Source organism: Amphimedon queenslandica, unplaced genomic scaffold, assembly GCF_000090795.2.
Source record: "Amphimedon queenslandica unplaced genomic scaffold, v1.1 AMPQUscaffold_13338, whole genome shotgun sequence".
In the NCBI taxonomy this organism is placed as follows: domain Eukaryota; kingdom Metazoa; phylum Porifera; class Demospongiae; order Haplosclerida; family Niphatidae; genus Amphimedon; species Amphimedon queenslandica.
The window spans coordinates 39,838-63,298 of NW_003546426.1; the positions used below are offsets into that span (position 1 = coordinate 39,838).

The following is a 23,461-nucleotide window of genomic DNA, read 5'->3' on the forward strand; positions in this document are numbered from 1 at the left end:
GTATATGCACAGTAGGACACTCTCTTCTATTATTATCTACTCTTGATAATAGCTGGTTTATTTTTTGTTTAATTAATTTTCATACAGGCTCAAATCCACTAAAAATTAATTAATTTTATTAACATTATTAACAAAATTTAATAAACCACAAAAATTAATTTCAATGAAAATTTAAGCAACAAAAATTTGAAGCTACAAAATAAACCAGCAACACAATGCTTTCTTCTTACCTTTTACCAAACACTGCGCCATTATGGCCAAGCCTCCCAACATAATGGTAATGAATGACATCGTCATTTTGAGCTCTGAACTCGCACTCTTTGGGCATGTATGTTGTCATAACTTTCAACCCATCACCCCAATTCTCCTCTAAACAAATAATTATCATTATTATTAAGATCTTGGCATTTGTACTATAGTAATAATAGTATTGATGCATATTGTGTTCTTACTGAACTAGCTTACCTACACCTACTGGAGTGGCTGAACTGTCAGATAAGAGCCAAAGAATAGCAATAGTCAATCTAATTCCTTCCATTTTGCGCCGCACAATAGACTGGAGTGTAAACAATGGAAGCTTCCACAATGAGTCCTCCAAAAGTGAATGAACGCCCACGTTCATTTATCCAAGCTTTTTAACCCTTTGTGAACTTGTCTAGATTAAAAATAAATGAGGATGAGACTCAAACTTCGAACTTGTGTTTTGTCCTGTATAGTGTGGCTAGCTTTGTGTTTTATGCTGATTATGTATTCCTTTTGGCCTGGAGAAGAGAAAGTGGTGAGTTTTTTTTAATTTAATTATTTCAAGATTTTAATGTGTGCCTAAATGACTTTATGATATGAATCGTAATGATCCAACAATCATCTTTTGTATATTTTTTATTATCTTGAGTGATTTCTACCACTTAATAATAAACTACGAATTTTTAATGCAAGAGAATTTGTGTTAAATGATGTTAAGAAATGTTTTTAAATGGGTAGTGGTAAAAGTAGAAACGGAAAGAAACCAGAACAAAAACAATAACTTGGGGAGTCCTAACAAAAATAAAATTACATTGGGAGATTGCTGTTTCGGCATTTTTATAGCTGGAAACATTGTGACAAATTGCTTTTTCTGCTTATGAAATTCATCATTTTGTTTCATTCTGCACATTCTCAATAACATTTGATTGCAGTGTAGAACTACTAATAATTATGATATTTTGGCAAACCTACCAATCATTATTACAACTCTAATGTGTCCTTGTTTTAGTGTGAAACCACTAATTAATTTGGACTGTAAGAGCCTTCTAATCTTAATGTGATTGTGATCCCAGCAAGAGGTGTTGTTTTTTAGCATAGCAGGATAAATTTGTCGAGTTTTATTTTAGTAATTGACAGTTTGGCATATTCCAAGCTTGACCAATCATCAGTGACGTGACTGCAAAGTTGTCAATATGAAAGCCACCAGTGTATAAAACTGCCAGTATTAAACGCCACCAAACTTCCAACAATACAATGCACATACCCTGGCTACCAATTGCAGAAGTGTATAGAAATTAGAAAATATCGCTTCCTTTTTGTTGTCATTTTATAAGCATTGATCTATTGTAGAAAGAGGATAGTGTTTTGTTTACTTGACATTTTTGTGGCAACATTCAATACATACATGTATTTGATACATGTAGCTAGATGTACTATTAATTTTACTTTCTAATTTTTTTGCTAGTACAATCATCAGGACAAGTTATCATCAGATGATCTTATTCCAGGGAAGCCCAACATTGCTGGTTTTAATGTAACTGCATATATACTGAGCAGTCCTAAGGACAGTAATGATGCTTACAAGAAGAATGCTTTCAATCAAGAAGCTAGTGATAAGACATCCATTGATAGAAAAGTTCCAGACACACGTCATTCTTGGTATGAATAGTAAATACATTTACAGTACTGTGTGGAGGGTGTAGTGTCCTTTTAATAATTGTAATGATTAAGTATTTAGACATTATTCATTCCTTGTTTATCATTGTTGATAATCACCTGATCTATAATTTTCAGCTTCTGTACAAATAAACTACATTGTCCTTTTTATGTTATCTTAACACTTATATCTATTGGCTGTATAATGTTACTCTGTCATATTAATACTATGTTGGTGTTTTAGGTGTTATAATCAAGTATATCATCCTACACTTCCTAGTACATCTGTCATTATTACATTTCACAATGAAGCAAGATCAACTCTCCTCAGAACCATTGTTAGGTAATAAGAATTTTTTGTGCTGATTGTTGTATTTCATTGTAATGCATTTTACAGTATTTAATGCTTTATTGCTCTAATTTTTAGTGTTTTAAATCGGAGCCCACCACATTTGATTGAAGAGATAATCCTTGTTGATGATTTTAGTGAAGATGGTTTGTTTTTATTTTTACATGTACATGTACATCATTAGTATTATTATTATTATTATTATTATTATTAGTTAACACTGGACTACTTCTTACACAAATGCCAAAGATCAAGCTTATTAGAAATGAAAGAAGAGAAGGTTAGTTATTTTTAGTTTTCTATCATCATTATTATTTATTATAATAGGATTAGTTAGATCAAGAATATTTGGTGCTGATGCTGCTAAAGGAGAAATATTAACATTCTTAGATAGTCATTGTGAGTGTAACATTGGCTGGTTAGAGCCTTTGCTTCACAGAGTCAGTCAGGTTGGTTTGGGAGTGTGTGCCTAGTACATGTACATCTGATAAGTAAATTTTGGTAATTGCTAAACTTTTGGTGATTTGGTGAATTTATGGCCATGCTTTGAATACGTGCATAATGGTTCAAAACGGTGAGCAGTTTAATTTGGTGAAAGGCTATCAAAATGTATTTTCTTATAATTTTACATGAAGCATACTGCATTTTTCAGGTCTGTAGGCTTAGACTATTGATTGTAATGCTCTTTTGCTACAACATTAAGTCAAAATGTGCACTGCTACCTTGTAGTTCTATCTTTCAGCAGTGATATGTCTGTTGATTTGAAATTTCATTCATAAAAAATCAGTCGAAGAACAGCTTTATAGGCATACTAGTGTGCCAGGGTTTTCCAAAGGATTTTTTGGTATAGTGCTGATGCAGCTTCTTATCAGTGGATTATCAAATTGCTCAAAAATTGGGCTAAAATCACAAGGAAAGAATTCTTCATTTTTATAATATTTTTTGATGTGCATACATGTCCTTGTGCTGTTTATTAAGTTTGAACTGATTCTGATCAAATTTGGATTTTTTATGAATTTTTAAAGTTTCTCAAAAATCGGGCTAAGCATCTTGTACAGGGACTTAGTACAGGGACTTGAACCAAGTTTTGTCAAAAAAGGCTATGAAAGAATTCTCTGTTTTTTTCTGATACTTATACATGTTCTTATGCTGTCTAAAGAATTTGAACTGATTCCGATCAAAATTTGATTTTTTATTAATTTTTAAAGTTGCTCCAAATGCCATATGTACATGCACATGTTTTTTGTCCTTCATGTGCTATTTTTGGCAAAAAATTGGGAGTGAGTGCTGATAAATCAGATAATACACAATGCTTTACATTTTAACTCTTATTATTATTTTATTATAGGATAGGACGATAGTGGTTAGTCCTATTATTGATGTCATCAGTATGGATACATTTGATTACATAGGTGCTTCATCTGAACTAAGAGGAGGTATGTATTATAAGTATTGTACTAAGCTGTAATTCCATTATTGGAATTAATCTGATTCTGATGTGCATGTGCATATACTAATCATGTGTTACATACATGTAATTCTCTTAATGTGTGTAGGTTTTGATTGGAGCCTCCATTTTAAATGGGATGGATTCACTCCTGCACAAAGAGCAAAAAGAAAGTCCCCAATTGAACCAATAAAGTAAGACATGAATCTCATGTACTTATTCTAGTGTTGATCATACACTAAATGTGCAGGACTCCAATGATTGCTGGTGGGCTGTTCTCTATTAACAGACAAAGGTTTATTGAAACTGGTAAATATGATGATCAGATGGATATCTGGGGAGGAGAAAACTTTGGTGAGAGAATGAAAATTAAAGATATTGCACTATAATGATTTATTAATAGAAATATCATTTCGAACGTGGATGTGTGGTGGATCACTAGAGATCATCCCTTGTTCTAGAGTTGGTCATGTATTTAGGAAAAGACATCCATATGTATTTCCAGGAGGCAATGCAATGACTTATATGAAGTTAGCTTGAATGATTATTAATATGTGATATAAATTATGACTCTTTGTATTCGTTTATTAACAGAAATACAAAACGTGCTGCTGAAGTGTGGATGGACAATTACAAAGATTATTATTATTCTGCAAGACCATCAGCAAAGGGAAGAGACATGGGCAGGTACATGTATGATAGATTAATAGTACTGTGAGTAGTATCAGGGTTTTATTTGAATTGTAAGACCAGTGCAGGGTAGTTTGACAAAAATCATAAGGAAAGAATTCTCCATTTTTATAATTTTTCCTGACACATATAGACGTCCTTATGCTGTGTATCAACTTTGTGCTGATTCCCATTGAAATTGGATTTGTTACGAATTTTTTAACTTACTTCAAATGCCATGTACTGTATTGTAGTGCTTGTCAGCTCATGAAGCTCATGCTGTTTAGCTCACTTAGCATGCTTTATGGGAAACCCTGATTAGTATGACATTTCATTATACTGTATTTGTAGCATTAAGAGTCGTGTGGCATTAAGGAAACGATTGAATTGCACCACTTTTGATTGGTACATGAAGAATGTTTATCCAGAGCTAAGGTATATTCTCACTATAAACAATGTGTAATACACTGTACTCCTATCACCAATTATTAGTGTTCCTTCTTCTACTAATAACAAACATGGAAAGTTAAAGCAAAATAATCTTTGTTTGGATACACTTGGACATCAAGCTGGTGAACCTGTTGGACTACAAGATTGTCAACAAAGTAGACAAGGATATCAGGTACAGTGATGACAACTGAGAGTGTACATGTACCTTTACATCAGGGTTCCCACAAACCATTTTAAAATGAAAAATTTTCTTCTGCCCATTTCTGGTGAAATACTCTGTACTATGGTGCAGGGTTTTTGATCAGATTTAAAATTCGCTGACAAGAAGCTGAGTGCTATATACTACTTTTGAGTTTTTTCTGCTATTGTTAAATTCAAAGCTTTAGTACAATGTATGCTTATATTTCTAGAGTTCAATATTACTCTTGCTATGATATTGTATTATAGGACTGGAGTATTGCTATGAAAGGTCTTATTCGCCATTTAAACTTATGCTTAGAAGCAAGAGGACAGATTGTTCACCTCCAGTATTGCTCTAAGGATCACATTCAAAACTGGGAGCACACTAAGAACAATCATATTGTACACCTTAGCACTAAACTGTGTCTCAGCAGCAGACACTCATTAAATGAACTGACTTTAGAAACTTGTGATGATAAAAGTAATAATCAGCAATGGTTTATAGTATCATGATTTTCTCCTTTTGTTATTATTTTAATTAAAAGCTGTTATTTTAAGAAGTATAAAAATGTACATAACCATAGATAATTTACTCATTTTTTCATTTACTCTAATAACCAAAAATCCAGAACACACCTCTGTAGCCCTCTTGCATGGGGTCTGGATACTGCTGGTAGGGGTATAAAAAAGCTTAATTCAGCTATCCATGAGGTAAGAGCTAGTGGCGGGGCGAGACTAATCCAGAGCCTACATTACAATGGACATGGACTTCTTGTTGCCGAAATTTGTTCAATTTACCTATCACCAGTAAGACTTTCGACTTGTGATTTAATCATTATCATTTAATATTATACTATGCTTTCAGGGAGTACCATTCAGATGATATGAGGCTTTCTGGGGCAAAGGCTGCTAAAATAAGTCCTGACAAAAACTGCTACAAAGGTGTAGCTTATTCAGCGGTACCAGTCACTGGGCATATCGAGTTTGAGGTAGAGATACTATCTTGCTGCACAAAATGGACTGGGGGCATTGGAATAGGCATAATGAGACGTTTGATGAACAAACCATTCAATCATGCATTAATACCTCATAATACAAAAGATGCGTCTGGTCACTGCATGTGGTTTGGAAACAAGGTCTACAGTCGTATTAAAGCTAAGGCTGATATACCATATGGGAAGCGATCGCTGGACTCTTTGACAATGGGGGATAGAGTTGGTGTCCTGATAACATCAAATGGTGACTTACATTTCTTAATCAATAATGAGCCACAAGGCAGAGCACTGGAAAGTGTGTACAGATTTGGGCATGATATATATATAGCTGTTGATCATTGGGGTAACTGTTGCGCAACACAAATTATAAAATCAGGTGAGTTTTGTTTGATGGGAAATGATTTTAGTAATTGGTATAAAACTGCCTATTTGACAAATCTTCAAATATTATTTTCCTCTTTTGCATGGTAGATTTAGTATGTTGTTTGATTATCAAAATCATGTATTTTTATATGTATGCAATATAAACTCATGTATCACTGTCATTTTTAAGGTATCACATTTATGTTAATTGTGCGCATGAGAGCAGTCTTGCTATAGTTTTGGTATTTATTTTGATTGTTTTTCTATTAAGTTAACAAAAGGTCTTTTCATGTAGTGTTTGGAAACCTTGAGCGAGGAACTGACTTTTTGCTGATGCAGAAAGCCGAAAGAGATAAAAATGCACAGTTGATACTGGAGAGAGGAATGAAGGAAGGATGTATCTTTCTCAACAACATTAAGATGGTAATATGTGGTCCTCCTTGCATTGGTAAAACAGCATTCAAGGCTCTATTGCTTAACAACCCACCTCCTTTGAAACACCATAGCACACCAATTGCTGCCCGGCCAATACGAGCCATTGAGAGAATAGCTGCCAGAATGAAAGTGTGGCATGAAGTCACTGAAGATGAGTTACTAAGCATGTTATCTGATACTATTGAAACACAGACCATGATGTTTCCTCAGTTTTCTCATGCTGATGCTGCTAGGCTACTACCAGGACAAGCAAATGCTTTATCACAGGTTTATCGAAGGGATCCTGTAATTCCTAACGATGAACCATTATTTCAAAGGAGCACCCCAGCCAGGCCTGCTTTATCACCTTCATTGCCATCAACTAGTAGTGTATCTACTGACCCCACTTCTCATCAGCCAACTAGAGATATTGATCATGTTTCAGAGAAAATTCTTAGGCAGTTGGCATCTCCTGACGAAAGAAAAGTGCCGGAGCAGTTACGTGAAGCAAAGTGGATTCATCTTTTAGATAGCGGAGGTCAACCTCAATTCACTGACCTACTTCGTATGTTTGTACGAGGTAATTCACTGTATGTCATTGTAATGAAGGTGACGGAATCACTTGACGATAAACCCACATTTGTTTATTCCATAAATGGAAAGCCACTCAATGCACCCAAACAAATGACAATGACAAACCTTCAGATTGTTAAGAATTTTGTTTGTTCCGTTTCTGCAGCTTCAAGAGATCAGTTTGGAGATGATGTGGCCCCAGCCTTTGTAATTGTTGCCACTCATTGTGACCAATCAAAGTTTAGAAGGTTTTTGAATATGGAACAAACACTTCAGGAAAAAAATCTCATACTTCAAGAATGTCTGAGAGAGTTTCTTCATCTCTTTGTGTTTTATAATCGCGATTCTAATGAGCTCATTTTTCCCGTTGACAACCTCTGCAGATGGAACCGTGAAAAAATATCAGCTGAGATTCGCGAACGCCTATTATCTTCTCGTTCTGATATAAGCCTGAATGTTAAACTACCAATACGCTGGTATGTGTTTGATTTGAATATTAAAAAAGAAGCATCAAAGGAGGGTCATGGAGTGATTTCGCTTCAGTCTTGCTATGCTATTGGAGACAAATTTGGCATGGGAAAAATTGAAGTTGATTATTGTCTGATCTACTTGGACTCATTGAGAATATGCATTTATTATCCTAACACACTTCCTAATGTGATATTCACTAATCCTCAGTTTCTAATAGACTTTCTTTCCAATATTATTCGTGTGTCATTTGTTGATGATCTACAGGAGATATTGCCAAAAGGAGTCAGTTTGTCTAAAGGTGCTATACAGTCTCTTAAGAGGGATGGGATTTTCGATGAATCATTGCTCAATAATCTTGGGTTAACTTTCATTCCTAACCTTTTTACAAAAATGGATCTTCTGTTGTTGCTGCAACTCTTGCGAGTCATCTCACCAATCAGAGCAGCTAATGTCCGGTCACCTCAATTCTTTATTCCCATACTTTTACCTGTTTCCCATAGTCAGAAGAGAATCACTACTACAGCTGTTCCACTTGTCATAACATTCAATAGTAAACTGGTCCTACAAGTAAGTCACAAACAATGCTTATGTATACTGTTAACTCTCCCTTATTTTAGGGTTTATTCCCAGCATTAATAGTGTCTTTATTAAGTAGACAAGAAGAGCCTTGCTTCTTCATCGATAGTCGATCTCCTGATTTTCCCAAGCAGCTTCGACATGCTGTGAAGCTCTACTCAGAGGATCTCTTTGGATCAGTATTCCTGTATGAAGAATATAAATCAATTGATGTTTATTTCACTGGCCCTTCTCAGCATTGCTATATCCTTCGTAAGGTCATTCTGGAGGGTCTTAAAACCAGCTCTGTGATACTAGGCTATGATGAGAAGATACTAAAAATATCTGCTCTTGTTCATTGTAATCGTAAACATATTATAGATACTAATGATAAGGTTCCTCATCCTATTACTATCTCCTACAAGGTGAGTCCACCGGCAATTGGTTGCAGCATTGAGACAAGTCTTCAAACTATTGCTCTGACTAATGACAGGCAAAGCTGTTGGTTGATTAGTAAGTATACATAATTATTTATACTAACACTGACATATCTCTTATTGTCTAGGACCATCTGATTTGGTTGCACATGTTGAGACTAATCCATTACCAGCTGATAAAATATTAGGTAAGTATTTTTTGTGTATATGCATTGTAGCCAATATACTAGAGAGATCATATATTGTCATTTCATAATTTCTGGCTAAAAGTAGCTGTATTGTAAATACTGGGGCATACATGTAAATTTTCTCTATTACAATGCAATTAAGCTACTGTATTCCTATTATTATGCAGATGAGAGCCATGTCCCCACAATTCTGGAAGCTATCAAAGAGATAGTTTTTGAATGGGAGTTTTTAGGAGTCTATCTAGGAATAGAAAGATTCAAGTTGAACGAAATTAAGTATAACTGTCGGGACCAAGTACAAGTTTGTCGTAAGGATATGATTTACCATTGGATAGGGACAAAGACTGCAACGTGTGACGCTTTGATATCAGCATTAAGAAAGATAGAAAGAAGGGACATTGCAGAGGAACTGAGCCAACTACTTGTAACTGGACTACAGTAATTAATTATAATAGTGATTGTTATTTTAACTAATGCTGAATTGCTACTTCTTTATTTTGTATATTTCCTTTTTTGCACACATGACCTGGTTGTGTCATCTACAAAATAATGTGCATTACTACAGTTTATGCTAGCTGTAAAAGCTGTGAAATTTCATTAAAGTTTCTCTGCCTATAGTATTGTATTACAATACAATATTATAACAGTAACAGTGTAATATCAAAAATCAGGATAAACACCTTATATTATAGTACAGGGATTTTGGCTAAATTTCGTCAAATATGGCTAGGAGAAAATTCCTCGTTATATAATTTTTTCTGATACCTATAGATATATGTCTTAATGATGTGTACAGATTCTGATCAGATTTTTTATGTATAATTTTTAAAGTTGTTCCAAATGACATGTAATGCCATGTAAAGTTGTACTTCAAATGCCATTATTGTAGCTATGAAGCATGCTGTTTAGCTCACTAGTTAATTCATTATTATGTAAATTACTTTTAATAATAGTTATAGTTTATGTCATTATTTTAAGTTTAGACAAAATGGTTAAGCAAGACAAAATTTGGTCAGACAATTAAGGAAAATGATTCAAAAATGTCCAATGTTTAACTGTTAATTCAGGCTCTGGAACTGATTTTATACTTTATCATTGTGATAAAAATGCTTCCCATTAAAATTTGTTATAAATGAAGTAGATCTATGTAATGTACACAAATTGTGCATTTAGGTGCTGTCATTTCATTTTCTGTTTTAAAAACTCATCTTTGTTGAGAATCATGTTGCTCAAAGAGTCACATATTGCTTTAATTAGAAAATAACGTTAACACTGCATCTGAAGTGACACCAGACTACAATCAGTGGAAAAATCAGCAAAAGACATTAAAATTTTTAATGCAACAATTAATTAGCATAAAATATAGGGATTGTGCACTGCTAAGCTTCATCCTGGTGCATACAATGAGAGATCATAAAGTTAGACATGTATTTAGGAAAAATCATTCATGTTTCCAGGATGCAATGCAATGATTTATGTGAGTTAGTAGGAATTTTAATGTGTAATGTATTAATATTAATATGACTCTTTCTATTCCTTTATTAATAGAAATACAAAATGTGCTGCTGAAGTGTGGATGGACAATTACAAAGATTATTATTATTCTGCAAGACCATCAGCAAAGGGAAGAGACATGGGCAGGTACGTATGTACATGTATGTACATATGTACATGTACATGTAACGGTCAAACCTGCTATTGTGGACAGCCTAAATAAGGACACCTTTATAATCAGGACAGGTAGTATCAGTCCCAATACAATATAAATGAACCTCTGAAATAAGTGTCCTGAATAGACAGGTTTGACTGTATATTATTTTAGGGTAGTGGTATTTAGCATTTTTCTGCCAAATGCTTCTAGTATTACATTCAAAATTGTTTAAATTAATTTATATTCATCTTTTGCTTGCATTTTTTCGTAGTGCCTAGTGCCTATTATATTTTTATAATTCAATGCTAATAAAAATGATTAAATGAACTAAACTTAGTGATAAAAGCAATAATCAGCAATGGTTCATAGTATCAGGACTTTTGTATTTCTTTTTGTTATTTAATTGAAAGCTGTTTTAGCTTGTACATTGTAAATTGACTCCTAGATTAATGATTGGTCAATTTGGTTGATGTTGTAAAATATGAAATATTGTGAATGGTTAAATTTGAATTTTGTGAAATAAAAAGTGCATGTATTGTTATGTAGATTTACTTTATGATCTACTGACTAATGTTTCTCATGCTCATTTCATAGTTATCTAGAATTATCTTTATTATAGTTATGCTAGTTGACTCCACCTTGGTCTATGTAAACAGACTAAAACAGTACTTGACACTAAAAACGAGCTAAAAAGAAGATACTATCTCAAGATACATGGCTACAGCTGGTCAATTTCCTAGTCAAGTAAGCTTCTAGGTAGGATGTTTCAAGGTTTTTCTCATTATCTAGGAAGCAGGTTTTGACTACAATGAATCACAAGAGGAGCAGCAACACTCAGCCCCTAGTGAAGGGGTACTATCTGAAGACAAGCCACTTAATTTGAGGGTCCTAGGAGACAACAGCACTTTTACCATAGGACCACAAGGTACTATTATACTATATAGTTCATGAAAAAACTTAGTACTACCTCAACTAACCTTATGCCCCAATCCTGCCCCTTGCCTCCTTCAACCCTCCCCCTCTTCATGTTGTGTAACTGTTTTTTTTCAAGAATAGTGGGCTTCACAAGTTGTTGAAGCTTTGCAGAATAAAATTGCACTAAAATCAATTTAATACGGTGTAAGATGGCTGAATAATCCTGAATATAGGTCATTTGGAAAAATTATTGGCCCCACCATGAGTAGCGTAGGCAAGGACTATGTACTGTACAAGATGATTTATTGGATGGGAATTAATATTGGTGATTAGCAGTTTTATGAAGAAATCGCCAATATAAAATCCGCCATTTTGTTTCAATCTGAGCATGCTCAATGGAACATGGCACAAAATTGCCAATATAAAATCCGCCAATTTCTTTCCAAAGGCAAATTTGCCAAATATTTCTCCCATCAATAACTCATCTTGTACAGTATGTTGCTAATTAAATTGCAACTATCACTTTGAGGTTTTGTGGTTTAGAAATTAGAAAGGCTCACAGAAATATTCTATGGGCTAGAAAAAGTTAATTTCTGTTGTTTTAAAAATAGTGCAAGGCACCAAAAGCAAGAACAATATTTCAAAATTTAGTCACATAAACAAACAGCTTTGTTTCTTTTGTTTTGGCAAGGTCAATGTGCCAATGGTGTCCCTTTAAAAACTCACCACATGGTAATTGATAGGTCCTATTTTGGAGGGGGGTGTTATATTATTTAGTAAATATACTATTTTACAGAAACAAATATTATTATAATGTTGCTACTTATGTATATCTATAATATCATATCTAAATTATTTCATCACATAGAAAACAATATATCAAGGACTGAGATGGGTAGCCTTCAAAATACATTTCCTGATTTCATGAAACAAGAAAAAGTGAAATTACAGCCAGTTTTACTCTGTTTGGGAGACATGGATGGTGCAGGGGGTCGAAAAGAAGCCATGCAACAGATGCTAGAAACACCTATTGCAGATGGTTTTTCTCCTTACCACATTCTAGCATCAAAGAAATACTACTTGGCTGATGTAGACACAGGCTTGAAGCTTTATAATTATGGTTTTCAATCTTATTCGTTGTTTGCCGACAGTCTCATTGATGATCTGCTTAAATCTAGAGTTTATGAACATGAATTGCTTAAAAAGCATATGAACTGCCTAAGGACACATTTAAAGGAAAATAAGTCAAGCAAAGAAAAGGTAATGAAGCACTTAACAAAGGGGGTCTCTTTAATCAAAATTTGGGATTTATCTGTTCATTCTAACGCTTTTCACTTTTTGAGATATTTCAGTGGGTTTTTAACCAACAGTCGTCTTTGGCTTTTTGCTGGCCCAGGCATGTTAAAGCAGCTCGCAGTCGTAGATACAACAGAATCATCAGAAGCAGCACAACCATTGGAATCACCAGCAGCTAAAGATAACCCAATAAGACCATGGAATCTTGAATTAGATTACCTTCTCCGCTCTACTATGATCTGTAACAATTCAGTTGGTCCCATTGGAAAGAGGAGGAAGCCATGCAAGTTGTTCTTTTCATGTGGCAGTCATGAACGTAGCGATAAAAAAAGATCTGATTCCCCTCAAAAAACAGAGAGTCCTACCAGCAACCAGCAGAATGAGACCATTATCCCTCCTTTTTCAAATAACACTGACAGTACAGTCGACCCAATAGTACAAGCGCCCCCCAAGTGTACATTATCCCCACTGTATACTACTGGCACCCAACAAGTTGAAGAAAGTATTTCAGAGAAAAACACATCACCTGTTGAAGAGGATCCAAATCTTTTTCTTCAAGCAGCTAAAGATGTGATAATTTCCAATTTAGAAGAAGACCTAAGCCACATTGCCAGACAACTAAAAGTATCTGATTTGATGGAGGAAAGTGTTATTGACATACAAAGTGGCAATAAAAGGGACAGTTTGCAGTCGTATGTAAAACGTAGTCTTTCTCAGACTGATGAAGCTGATGTTCCTATATCATGGCTCTTCCTACGTGGTGCTCTAGAACACAGGGAGAATATTTTCATGAATAAAGAAGAACTACATGAGATTGCAAAAGAGTGTGGGATTGAGGAGGATTTTGAAGATTTTTGTGGATTTTTCACATCATTTGGGAGCATCTTTGATATCAGTCTCAAATGTCAAAGCAGCAAAAAAATAGTTATCATCAAGCCAGATGAATTCTTATCTAAGGTTAATAAGGCATTTGATATCATCAGTAGTCCAGATGAGCAAGGTTCTAGCTATAAAAAAGATGGAATCATCACAAGTGAAACAGCCACAAAACTGTTTGGGGCGGCAGAAGGAAAGTCGTTTATGACAGTTTTCGTGCAAGTTGGTATAGCAGCTACTATACCAACTGACCATGATGAGTACTACTACATGCCTTGTGCTCGGAAATTAAAGCAGCAACTGTTACCTGACAAGGCAGCAGTCAAAGTCCTGCTAAATATTCAATGTCCAACTGTAGTGAACTATGAAGTTTCTTTCACTGAATGCATGCTTAACTTATATGGTAATGATGCACAGCTTCAGTCCTCTGAATATGAAAATGTGACAATCATAAAACTTATTAATGGTAGTAACAGCAATGGCTTCGTAACAATTATTTACAGAGGAGATGAGATTGAAGTCAAAGTTGAAGCAGCAAATCACAGCTCACGCTTGGACTATGTTATTTTAGTCTTACGAGCCTTTCAACAACTTGCACAAAAAGCAGCAAATAATGGGACCTTTGCTTATGCCTTTGCCACTAAGTGCAAAAATGATTATCACCTGCTAGATCTGCCTAATGACCTATGTGAAAAATGTCAGAAAAATGAAGACCTTCAAATTTGGGCAGAAGCACTGAAACAGGTTAAATTATTCTTATGATGTTGTCAAAACTTTTATCTTTTTGTTGCTTATAGGCTCCAATACAGGAAGAATTCAAATTTAAAACTGGTTTGTACTATCACACACACACACACACACACACACACACACACACACACACACACACACACACACACACACACACACACACACACACACACACACAGAGCATGATTCATTTTAATTGTAATTTTGACTTCTTCATAGACATTACTCCTGAAGATATCTCCTTCATATCAAGTGGTCTTGAAACTTGCAGCAAGGAGACATTGATTTCATTCTCAAGGAAGTTCTTAAAATATAGCTTAGAGGAGGATTGGGTGAGGGATTGGGTTTCCCCAAATTGGCTGAATGTGATGTGCATACTCACTAATTGGATGACAAAAGAAAAACGTCAGGGTCATTTGGTAACTAAAGCAGAGCTGGCAAGAAAGATCCGTACATTTGGCAATGAGAATAATAATACTGAATTTCAAATAGTAGGACGGAGACTACTTAGCAAAGGTATATAAAGTGTCTCTAATTATCATACACTCATATCATATAAAATAGTAATTCAAGAGACTAACACTCTTAATAGAAGACCTAGTGATATATCTAGTAAGTGTAGCAGTGTAATCATAAGTGGATTAACACCTAAATAATTTCATAAAATAATAAACCACTTTTGGTTTACAATTTACGTACTTTACTTGATATTCTTAGGGCAAAACTGACAGGTTTCTGACTTATAGCAGAAGCAACTATTCATGTAGACAATACCTCAGGTTTAAATGGTAAAGTCGTTGGTGCCAAGATCATAATTATATTATACTTCATCTAAACTCTTAATTGGGTGGGTTGGTTATTTGACACCCAATGACAGTATGGGAGGTCGTCTGGACTATAATACCCTTAATGTTTTACATTCTTCTAGTTATTATACTATCATTGATCAAGTAGATCATTTTATAAATAATTATAAAATACATAGATAGTACATGTAGTAGAGTATAGGACTTTTGCTCTACAAGTATAAAAGTAAACTCTAATCGATCTGTGATGTGAGTAGGCGTGTCTAAGCCACACCCATATCACACGTAGCTAGCTAGCTACTAGCTAGTCAACTAGTCAAGGTGAAGATGTTAAAAAGTCGTCGAATATGCTGTTGTGTCTGTGGATCAGGTTGCACAGTAGTCTCTCTCATACTTCTTTCTCTTGCTATTGCTTTAATCATCGAATTTCCGTCTCTTTTGGATCATATGGTGAATGAAGTGAGCCTTGTTATTCTGTTTTCCAGACATCACTTGGTGTAAATTATTATAGAAACTGACAATCCTACCCGGTCATTCCTCCTATGAGCAGTTAAAGGATCCTAGTCTACCCGTTTATAAAGATGTCTACTTTTTTAACTTGACTAACCCTGTGGAGTTCAGCCAGGGAGCAAGACCAATTGTCAACGAGGTAGGACCTTACAGCTACAGGTTAGTATCAGCACTCCTTTTTATATTATTTTAAATTAGAGTGGCTGATATTTATGCATCACAGCTGCTGCTTTATAACTAGTCAAGTTTCAACTGACTTGTTGATTAGTATAAGGGTCAGTTTTACAGTTTCATATTCAAACCAAAATGAACCCTCAATTAAGTGACACCTCTCCATAACGTACAGATGCTGTTGTCCCGGCATTAGGTAGTGTAGAAAAGAACCTCTGTCTAGTAGGACCTCTCTGTTTTGTATAACAGATGAGATTTACTGTCCCCAACACATCTACATGTGTGCAAATTAAGTAATGGCTGGCCCACAGGTGTCCACATCTTAGAGAGGTTTAATTGTACTACATGTAGCTTCCTCACAGCTACTTAATGAATAATAGTATATACATTGTACACAGTGATATAATCTCCCTTTTTGTTATTCCACAGGGAGTATAGGATCAAGTATTTCAATACATCAGATCTTCTCGATGGAGATAATGTCCTTCAATACACTCAAAGAAAAACCTTCCACTTCTCTTCTTCTACGTCACAGAACAATACGTCAGAGACTGATACTATATGTACTATCAACATACCATTAGTGGTAAGCATCAGTTTCACTTTATTGAATTGCTAAACTTAGCAAATACACATGGACTAATGTAAATTGTAAAATCAATAATAAAATGCCTAAAATTGAATTATTGTAATACAGTGTATATCCAAACACCTTTGGCAGTAATGGATTTTATTTTGCCAGTATAGTACAGTGTGGTTGTGTGGTTGTGTGTTACTATATGGGATTGTAGGGTTTCCCATAATGCTAAGTGAGCTAAAAAGCATGCTTGAATATTGATTGAAATCAGTTCATAGTTCTAAGCATGATAAGCAGAGCCTGAGTGGGACATCAGAGATTTTCTGACCATTTCGTTCAATTATTGTCTGACTGAATTCACCATTTTGTATGAACAACATAATTTTTAAAATTTAATGATATAAATTAATTTTTATTATTATAACACAATAAACAATTTATCATGTCTGACCACAGGGTTTCCTACAAAGTGTGAGCTAAACAGCATGAGCTTCATGAGCTGACATGACATTTGGAAAGCTTTAAATTCATAAAAATCCAATTTTGATTGGAATTAGTTCAAATTTTCTACACAACAAACGAAGATATATAATAAAAATGTCTCTTAGTCATTTTTGGCAAAATTTGGCCAACGACTTAAAGTGAAATGGAAACTTGATATACAACGTAAGAGCATGTATGTGTATCCGAAAAGGAGATTTTTTATAGCCATTTTTGATGAAATTCGGCCAAATGTACATTTGTACTACATGTATATACAGGGTCATTTGGCAAGTTGATTGAAATCTGCTCAAAATTTCTAAACAATATAAGTATAAGTACATGTACATGCATGCCAAAATCCTGTGGGATGAACTTGTTATAACTGCTGTAGTGATTCTGTTCAAAGCTGCTCCAAAGCATGCGTTGTGAGAAATCTTGATCCTGTAAATGTATGTGCTACATGTATATAACTCCAATATTAATTGAAACCAGTTCAAACCCACAACATCAATATTTTTATTTTGGGATCTCATTCATGCTGTGCTGAAATTTGGGGACGTTATATTTTACACATTAGTCACATGTGGATAGTTTAAAGTTGTTTATACATGATCATGTGATCCTAATACACGTACCAATTCCTGTTTATTCCTAGTTTGTATGACTCTTATACTCTTTATTGTAGGGAGCAATCACTCAAGTGTTAGGATTAGAGAATAAAGCATTACGTTTCCTTGGTAAAATGTTACTGAAAGCTGAGATAATAATTAGAGGAGCTAAACTGTATGTCTGTCAACCGGCAAGTGCGCTTGTATTCAACTATACCGATCCACTAATACAATGGCTGCATTCTAGTAATGACCTTCGGAGATTAGGATTGAATCTTCCAACTGATTATGTATCTCTGCAGAAGAATAATTCAGCTGACGATTCTCTTCCTAGCAAGATATACACTGGTCATGATGATATCAGTAAACTGGGTCAGTTTATTCAATGGAACAATCTGACAAACTTAGGAATATGGCCAGGAGATACAGCTAATAAGATTAATGGTACTGAGGGTCTTGTGTTTCGTCCTGGTCTTAAAGAAGGGGATTCACTTTTTGCATTTGTTGATGATACTGTGCGTTCCTTTCCACTTGAGTATAACGGGTCTATTGATATTAAAGGACTACCTGCTTTTCGTTATGCCCTTCCAATGGAAGTATTTGATAGTGCATTTAAGAATGAAGATAATGCTCGCTGGGGGTCATGGTGTCCGGATGGTCTCATTTACCTTGGAGTTATACAAGTATGCATATTGTGATTTTTTGATGATGTAATTGTAATTATGACACAGACACCAAGTGTACCTGTGTTTGGATCTAAAGCACGCTTCTTGGATTGTGAACCTGAACAGACAAGAGATCAAGTGGATGGAATGCTAGTGCCTCATAGAGAGATGCATGACACTTTCATTAATGTTCATCCTGTAAGTAAAATTAATGTAATTATAGTTTTATACCTAAGATTGTCATCAGTATGTACTGTTCCAATACCGGTATTATTAGCTGTAGTTTTAGCTTTGTGCCTCAGAAAGTTTGAGGCATTTTAAAACAGTTGTTTAGTTAATGTTCTAACTTCCAAGTCACATAGTTGAACACTAACACTGATTGTTTATTATTTTGTTATTATTTAGACTATTGGCATTAATATTCAATTTCAAAGAATACTCCAACTTAATGTACAAGTCAATAGGACAGATGAATTCAAGTAATATGACACTAAATATTAACCATTATTTAGCATGCTTTTATGTAACAGGGAACTCAAGAACATCAATGGGACCATATATTATCCTGTCCTGTATATTAATGAGGTATTGGTAATTTTTAATAAATAAATTCCATTGTGTTATTAGCATGCTGAATTAACTGATGATTTCAAAAGTTACCTAATGAAGAATGGACTTCATCAGATCACTGTTGCTACTGATGTAATGTACGGAGGGTATGCTTTTCTATGTGAGTTTATTTTTTATCTCAAACAGCACTTTATAATAATTTCTAATAGTTGTGGTAGCTTTTATTGTACTATTGGCAGCTGTTGTATGTTTTTGGAAAGCAAGATCTAATCGCAGAAGACAGGAATATCAGGCAATACCCTGCAACTGAATGAGAATAATTTTCAATCAATATTTTCCAATTTATAATAATGCGTGATTTTAATTATTGTTTTATTCGAGACATTTTACGAGAAATAGTTTCACGATAGAAGTCTGTTCTATGAACGGCAGTACTTGATGCTACTGATAGACCTTTTATGTACTACGTAAAAATAAGACACAACATATAACTGATAATATAGTACTGTTTTCTTAAGTAAAAATCATTCATGAAGCAATAAGTGCCCAAAAGAGTAAAATCATGTGCTCTCATTGTATATCATACGCTCATATTTTTGTTCATCTCATTTATACACAGTCAGTTCTAACAACAAACCCTCCTTCAAAAGTTTAGGGTCATTAGAAATTTGCTCTCTCGCCCATTTTGAAAATTAAGACTAACAAAATCATACCTCTTCTGTATCAAATGATCCTGTTGCATGTGATGCCACCAGTTTCCCTTTCCTATCAATGATGTATGTTAGCTGTGAAGTTGCAGTCTCTTCCTGTTGTGTAGTGGGATCAGTTAACATGCTACCATCAGAAAGAAAAGCACATTTAATAGCAGAGAATGTAGTCTTCAGTGGAAGACAAGCGTCAAGAAGCGAGCAGCATAAAGCATGAACCATACAAACAATAACCTAGAAAAGAATAACATATGGTTTTTTGTATTATTATCGATCAAATGCAATTTGACAAATTATTGATTACTTACAGAGCCATTGTCACTCTGTATCTGAATGCTGACACTAATGGCAGTATGAGGGTGTAAATGAGTGAGTATCATTGTCTCACAGCAAGAGGACATCAATAATTCCAGTTCCTTTTCATATGGGCCGGGCAGACCAGTTTCACTTTTTACAATCACTTCGACAACAGCTTTGTCTACCTTCTCTCGAGCTGATTTCGCTTCGACAGGGCCGTACACACCGCACGTCACTAAAGAAAATCAAAATACTACATAAAATAAGTCCCTCACCAATTGTGTTCCCTTGCTTTACTTGAGCAGATCCATCAGCTCTAGTAATGATACCCAGTTCACATTCAATCCCTCTACTCTTTACCTCCATTGTTACCACGTGTCTAATGATATTCATAAGTTCTGCGCATGCGCAGTAGGACCACCAACCCATAAGAAGGTTGTGCCTTTTAGGGAGAGTAAAGTGTTTAGGACTTCTTGACAGTTCTTGTACTTGTTTTTCTCTTCAAGATGGTTGACGCTGCTGGTCACAAAGTCATTGTGTGTGACAATGGTACTGGGGTAAGATAAACTATAAGTGAATGTATGCGTACTGATGATTGCCCCGTTACAGTTTGTCAAGTGTGGCTATGCCGGCAGTAACTTCCCTTCCCACATATTCCCGTCCCTGGTTGGTAAACCAATCATCCGCTCTACAGCTAAAGTGGGAAATATAGAAGTCAAGGTATGATACCAAAATGAATATATTGTATTTAGTCTTATTGTGTGGCAGGATTTAATGGTAGGAGATGAAGCAAGTCAGTTACGATCAATGCTGGAGGTGAATTACCCAATGGAGAATGGGATAGTCAGGAATTGGGACGACATGAAGCACGTTTGGAATTACACCTTTCACGAGAAGCTTAAAGTAGATACCAAGGACTGTAAGGTATGTGTATCAATCATATATTCACAATATGTACATGTACATGTAATTTATGTGTTATTATTTGATGGCAGGTCTTATTAACTGAGCCCCCAATGAACCCAACCAAGAACAGAGAGAAGATGATTGAGGTTATGTTTGAGGAGTATAATTTTGCTGGCGTTTATATTGCCATCCAAGCAGTATTGACTCTGTATGCTCAAGGTAATGTGTATGTCCTTTTATGGTTGTAGTGGGTGTGGTTCATTCTGAAAGCTAATCATTTGTAAATTGATGTTTGAGAGTATGGCCTCTTTGCAGGTTTATTGACTGGTATTGTCATTGACAGTGGAGATGGTGTCACTCACATATGCCCAGTATATGACGGGTTCGCTTTGCCTCATTTGACCCGTCGACTTGACGTGGCCGGGAGGGACATCACTCGCTATCTTATTAAGCTCCTCCTTCTACGTGGCTATGCTTTTAATCACTCTGCAGACTTTGAGACAATACGTATGATGAAAGAGAAGCTCTGTTACGTTGGGTAAGTGTATCCTTAGTTATCATTATTATCATCAAGTGTACATTGTGTGTATTTTTAGTTATAATGTTGAACAAGAGCAGAAATTAGCCACAGAGACAACTGTTCTTGTTGAAAGCTACACAGTATGTGGTATTTTTTTTTCTCTCCTCTATTGCAACATGCAATCATGCATAATCTTGTTTTTCTTTTTCTCTCCTCTCTTTCAGCTGCCTGATGGTCGTGTTGTTAAATTAGGTGGTGAGAGATTCGAAGCTCCAGAGGTTTTGTTCCAACCTCATCTTATCAACATTGAAGGGGTTGGTGTTGCCGAGCTTCTTTTTAACACAATACAAGCAGCAGATATTGATACTAGGGCTGATTTTTATAAGCACATCGTTCTTAGCGGTGGTTCTACTATGTACCCTGGCCTCCCATCTCGATTGGAAAGGGAAATCAAGCAGCTTTATCTGGCTCGAGTTTTGAAAGGAGACACTTCAAAACTTTCTGTAAGTTTTAAAATGGTGTCTTTGACGACTGAATGCCCCCAACTGTGCTTTTTATTATTTAAAGTTTGTGCTTAATGTGTAATGTGAGTTATTCATAATAATCATATCAAGTGACTATCAGTGATAGCTGAGCATTGTTTATGATAGATTTTTAGTATAGATCTCTTTAGTACTTGTGGTGTGCGCTAATGTATTAATTAATGATGTTAAATCAGCACAATTATTGTTTTCTTCATGTGGTGTGAATTAAGAAGTTTTTGACACAAAACAGTGAAGAGTGCCTAGCTGCTGGAGATTGGAGAATGCAAAGGAGAGACCTTTTGGCTATCTTTGATTAATGCTACATGTAACTCTTAGCTAGTGGATGGGAGAAGTTTCTTATATGCTTCACTGCCTTCATTGTAATCAGTTTCTACTTGTACATGTATGTAATTTGTAGTTTGGTTAGTTAATGTGTCAGTAATTTAGTGTGTGTTGCCTTCTATTTATTAATAATTATAATGTACTTGTATTGTATTATTATTATATTTATGTGTACTTATACTATAATATTTCTAATTTGTAGAAATTTAAAATCCGTATTGAGGACCCTCCCAGACGTAAGCACATGGTGTTCTTAGGTGGAGCTGTTTTGGCTGACATAATGAAAGATAAAGACACATTCTGGATGTCAAGGGAAGAATATCAAGAGAAAGGCAAAAAAGTTTTGGAAAAGCTGGGTGTGGCTGTGAAGACATAATGACTTTCTGTATTTTCCAGTTTCGTCTTTTAATTGTAGAGTGGGTAGTGCTTTATTTAGAATTGTTCTTATTATTATCAGAACATTTCACTTCTTTTTGTTGTATAATGCTTTTCATGTTTGCTGGTTTTAGGTAATTTTTAATTATTATTATTATTATTATTATTGTAGCCAGAGGTTTGTGACAAAGTTTTGGTATGTTATACATAAAATTGTCTCACTATTGTGTTTCTCATGGGAAGAATTGCCACTGGCAAAATGGTACGTTTGCAATTAGGTGGACCTCATTTTTACAAAAGGTGTAAATGACAGTGGGAACACATCCAGGTGTGAGAATACTATATCTGAGGATATGTTTACACTACTCTGTTTTCACATATAAACGGAAACTTTTGATTCTAATAAAGCTTGTGTTTAGCACACCTTGAATCTAATTACACATATTCCAGTGTATATGTACATGTACATGCACTCTTTATAATGATAACTTCTTAAATTATTACACATTGAATATTACACATAGAATGAAAGGTCTTAACAATAAATAATAACTTCATTAAAGTGGTATGACACAATTCTGAGTATTATCGCGCACATTTTTCAAAAATAACATAAAATCAGAGCCACCAGTACCTCTTGTTGCTAGACTCCCTTCTCCCTTACTCTCACTGTGGACCAGTTTCGATGGATTGACAATGAATCGTGTCACTAGTACTATATGACTTGTCCTGAACTTTGTCAGTTCATTCACACACTCATTGTAAGATGAGACAAGTTCAAGATTAGTCTTGTGTTTAATGACATATTCACGAAGTGATGGTAAGCTCTCAAACCAGAGAAGAAACTGCCTGTGAGCTCGTGGCATGTGCCACCTTTGCAGATCAAGGAACTCCTTGTCAGTCCCACTGTGTTCAACTCCTA

At 35.0% G+C, this 23,461-nt stretch overlaps 8 protein-coding genes across 8 annotated transcripts in view; 5 read left to right on the plus strand and 3 right to left on the minus strand.

Annotated features, from left to right (window-relative positions):
* The window catches only part of LOC100640291 (cartilage-associated protein-like), a 3,087-nt gene extending 2,487 nt beyond the window's left edge, over window positions 1–600 (minus strand). Inside the window, exons 1-2 of the mRNA XM_019998137.1 lie at window positions 466–600; window positions 231–369 (exon numbers count right to left, since the gene is read on the minus strand). Of these exons, the coding sequence (XP_019853696.1) occupies window positions 231–369; window positions 466–538 (212 nt within the window). The 5' untranslated portion in view covers window positions 539–600. The remainder of the gene's footprint in view (window positions 1–230; window positions 370–465) is intronic.
* Window positions 601–628: 28 nt separating this feature from the next.
* LOC100640418 (polypeptide N-acetylgalactosaminyltransferase 2-like) lies at window positions 629–5,567 on the plus strand. The gene is made up of 14 exons (XM_003387563.3): window positions 629–778; window positions 1,709–1,902; window positions 2,144–2,242; window positions 2,327–2,394; window positions 2,463–2,528; window positions 2,576–2,697; window positions 3,597–3,684; window positions 3,805–3,889; window positions 3,946–4,049; window positions 4,099–4,225; window positions 4,290–4,382; window positions 4,716–4,799; window positions 4,857–4,986; window positions 5,262–5,567. Exons 1-14 carry the CDS (start codon window positions 671–673, stop codon window positions 5,505–5,507), a joined length of 1,614 nt encoding a protein of 537 aa, XP_003387611.2. The 5' UTR covers window positions 629–670; the 3' UTR covers window positions 5,508–5,567.
* Window positions 5,568–5,706: 139 nt separating this feature from the next.
* On the plus strand, window positions 5,707–9,559 carry LOC109583010 (uncharacterized). Its single transcript, XM_019998136.1, has 6 exons — window positions 5,707–5,801; window positions 5,860–6,365; window positions 6,648–8,377; window positions 8,428–8,878; window positions 8,931–8,990; window positions 9,158–9,559. The coding sequence occupies exons 1-6, from the start codon at window positions 5,752–5,754 to the stop codon at window positions 9,430–9,432; spliced, it is 3,072 nt and encodes a 1,023-aa protein (XP_019853695.1). The 5' UTR covers window positions 5,707–5,751; the 3' UTR covers window positions 9,433–9,559.
* A 1,717-nt stretch (window positions 9,560–11,276) lies between these two features.
* Window positions 11,277–15,445, plus strand: LOC109583014 (uncharacterized). Its single transcript, XM_019998143.1, has 7 exons — window positions 11,277–11,385; window positions 11,431–11,566; window positions 12,425–14,472; window positions 14,526–14,559; window positions 14,698–14,994; window positions 15,043–15,090; window positions 15,196–15,445. Exons 1-7 carry the CDS (start codon window positions 11,356–11,358, stop codon window positions 15,204–15,206), a joined length of 2,604 nt encoding a protein of 867 aa, XP_019853702.1. The 5' UTR covers window positions 11,277–11,355; the 3' UTR covers window positions 15,207–15,445.
* A 124-nt stretch (window positions 15,446–15,569) lies between these two features.
* Window positions 15,570–19,266, plus strand: LOC100638430 (lysosome membrane protein 2-like). Its single transcript, XM_003387547.2, has 9 exons — window positions 15,570–15,743; window positions 15,796–15,953; window positions 16,395–16,551; window positions 17,711–18,316; window positions 18,365–18,496; window positions 18,704–18,777; window positions 18,829–18,883; window positions 18,926–19,028; window positions 19,078–19,266. Exons 1-9 carry the CDS (start codon window positions 15,612–15,614, stop codon window positions 19,176–19,178), a joined length of 1,518 nt encoding a protein of 505 aa, XP_003387595.1. The 5' UTR covers window positions 15,570–15,611; the 3' UTR covers window positions 19,179–19,266.
* On the minus strand, window positions 19,189–20,266 carry LOC100640546 (exosome complex component RRP46-like). The gene is made up of 4 exons (XM_011406496.2): window positions 20,148–20,266; window positions 19,884–20,107; window positions 19,582–19,809; window positions 19,189–19,331 (listed from the first exon to the last, which is right to left on the minus strand). Exons 1-4 carry the CDS (start codon window positions 20,263–20,265, stop codon window positions 19,233–19,235), a joined length of 669 nt encoding a protein of 222 aa, XP_011404798.2. The 5' UTR covers window position 20,266; the 3' UTR covers window positions 19,189–19,232.
* Window positions 20,267–20,286: 20 nt separating this feature from the next.
* Window positions 20,287–22,781, plus strand: LOC100638556 (actin-related protein 2-B). The gene is made up of 8 exons (XM_003387548.3): window positions 20,287–20,429; window positions 20,482–20,592; window positions 20,641–20,796; window positions 20,868–20,997; window positions 21,094–21,316; window positions 21,375–21,438; window positions 21,523–21,801; window positions 22,367–22,781. Exons 1-8 carry the CDS (start codon window positions 20,379–20,381, stop codon window positions 22,538–22,540), a joined length of 1,188 nt encoding a protein of 395 aa, XP_003387596.1. The 5' UTR covers window positions 20,287–20,378; the 3' UTR covers window positions 22,541–22,781.
* A 315-nt stretch (window positions 22,782–23,096) lies between these two features.
* The window catches only part of LOC100640673 (tryptophan--tRNA ligase, cytoplasmic-like), a 3,804-nt gene continuing 3,439 nt past the window's right edge, over window positions 23,097–23,461 (minus strand). The window contains exon 6 of the mRNA XM_003387564.2: window positions 23,097–23,458. Coding sequence (XP_003387612.2) covers window positions 23,097–23,458 — 362 coding nt within the window. The remainder of the gene's footprint in view (window positions 23,459–23,461) is intronic.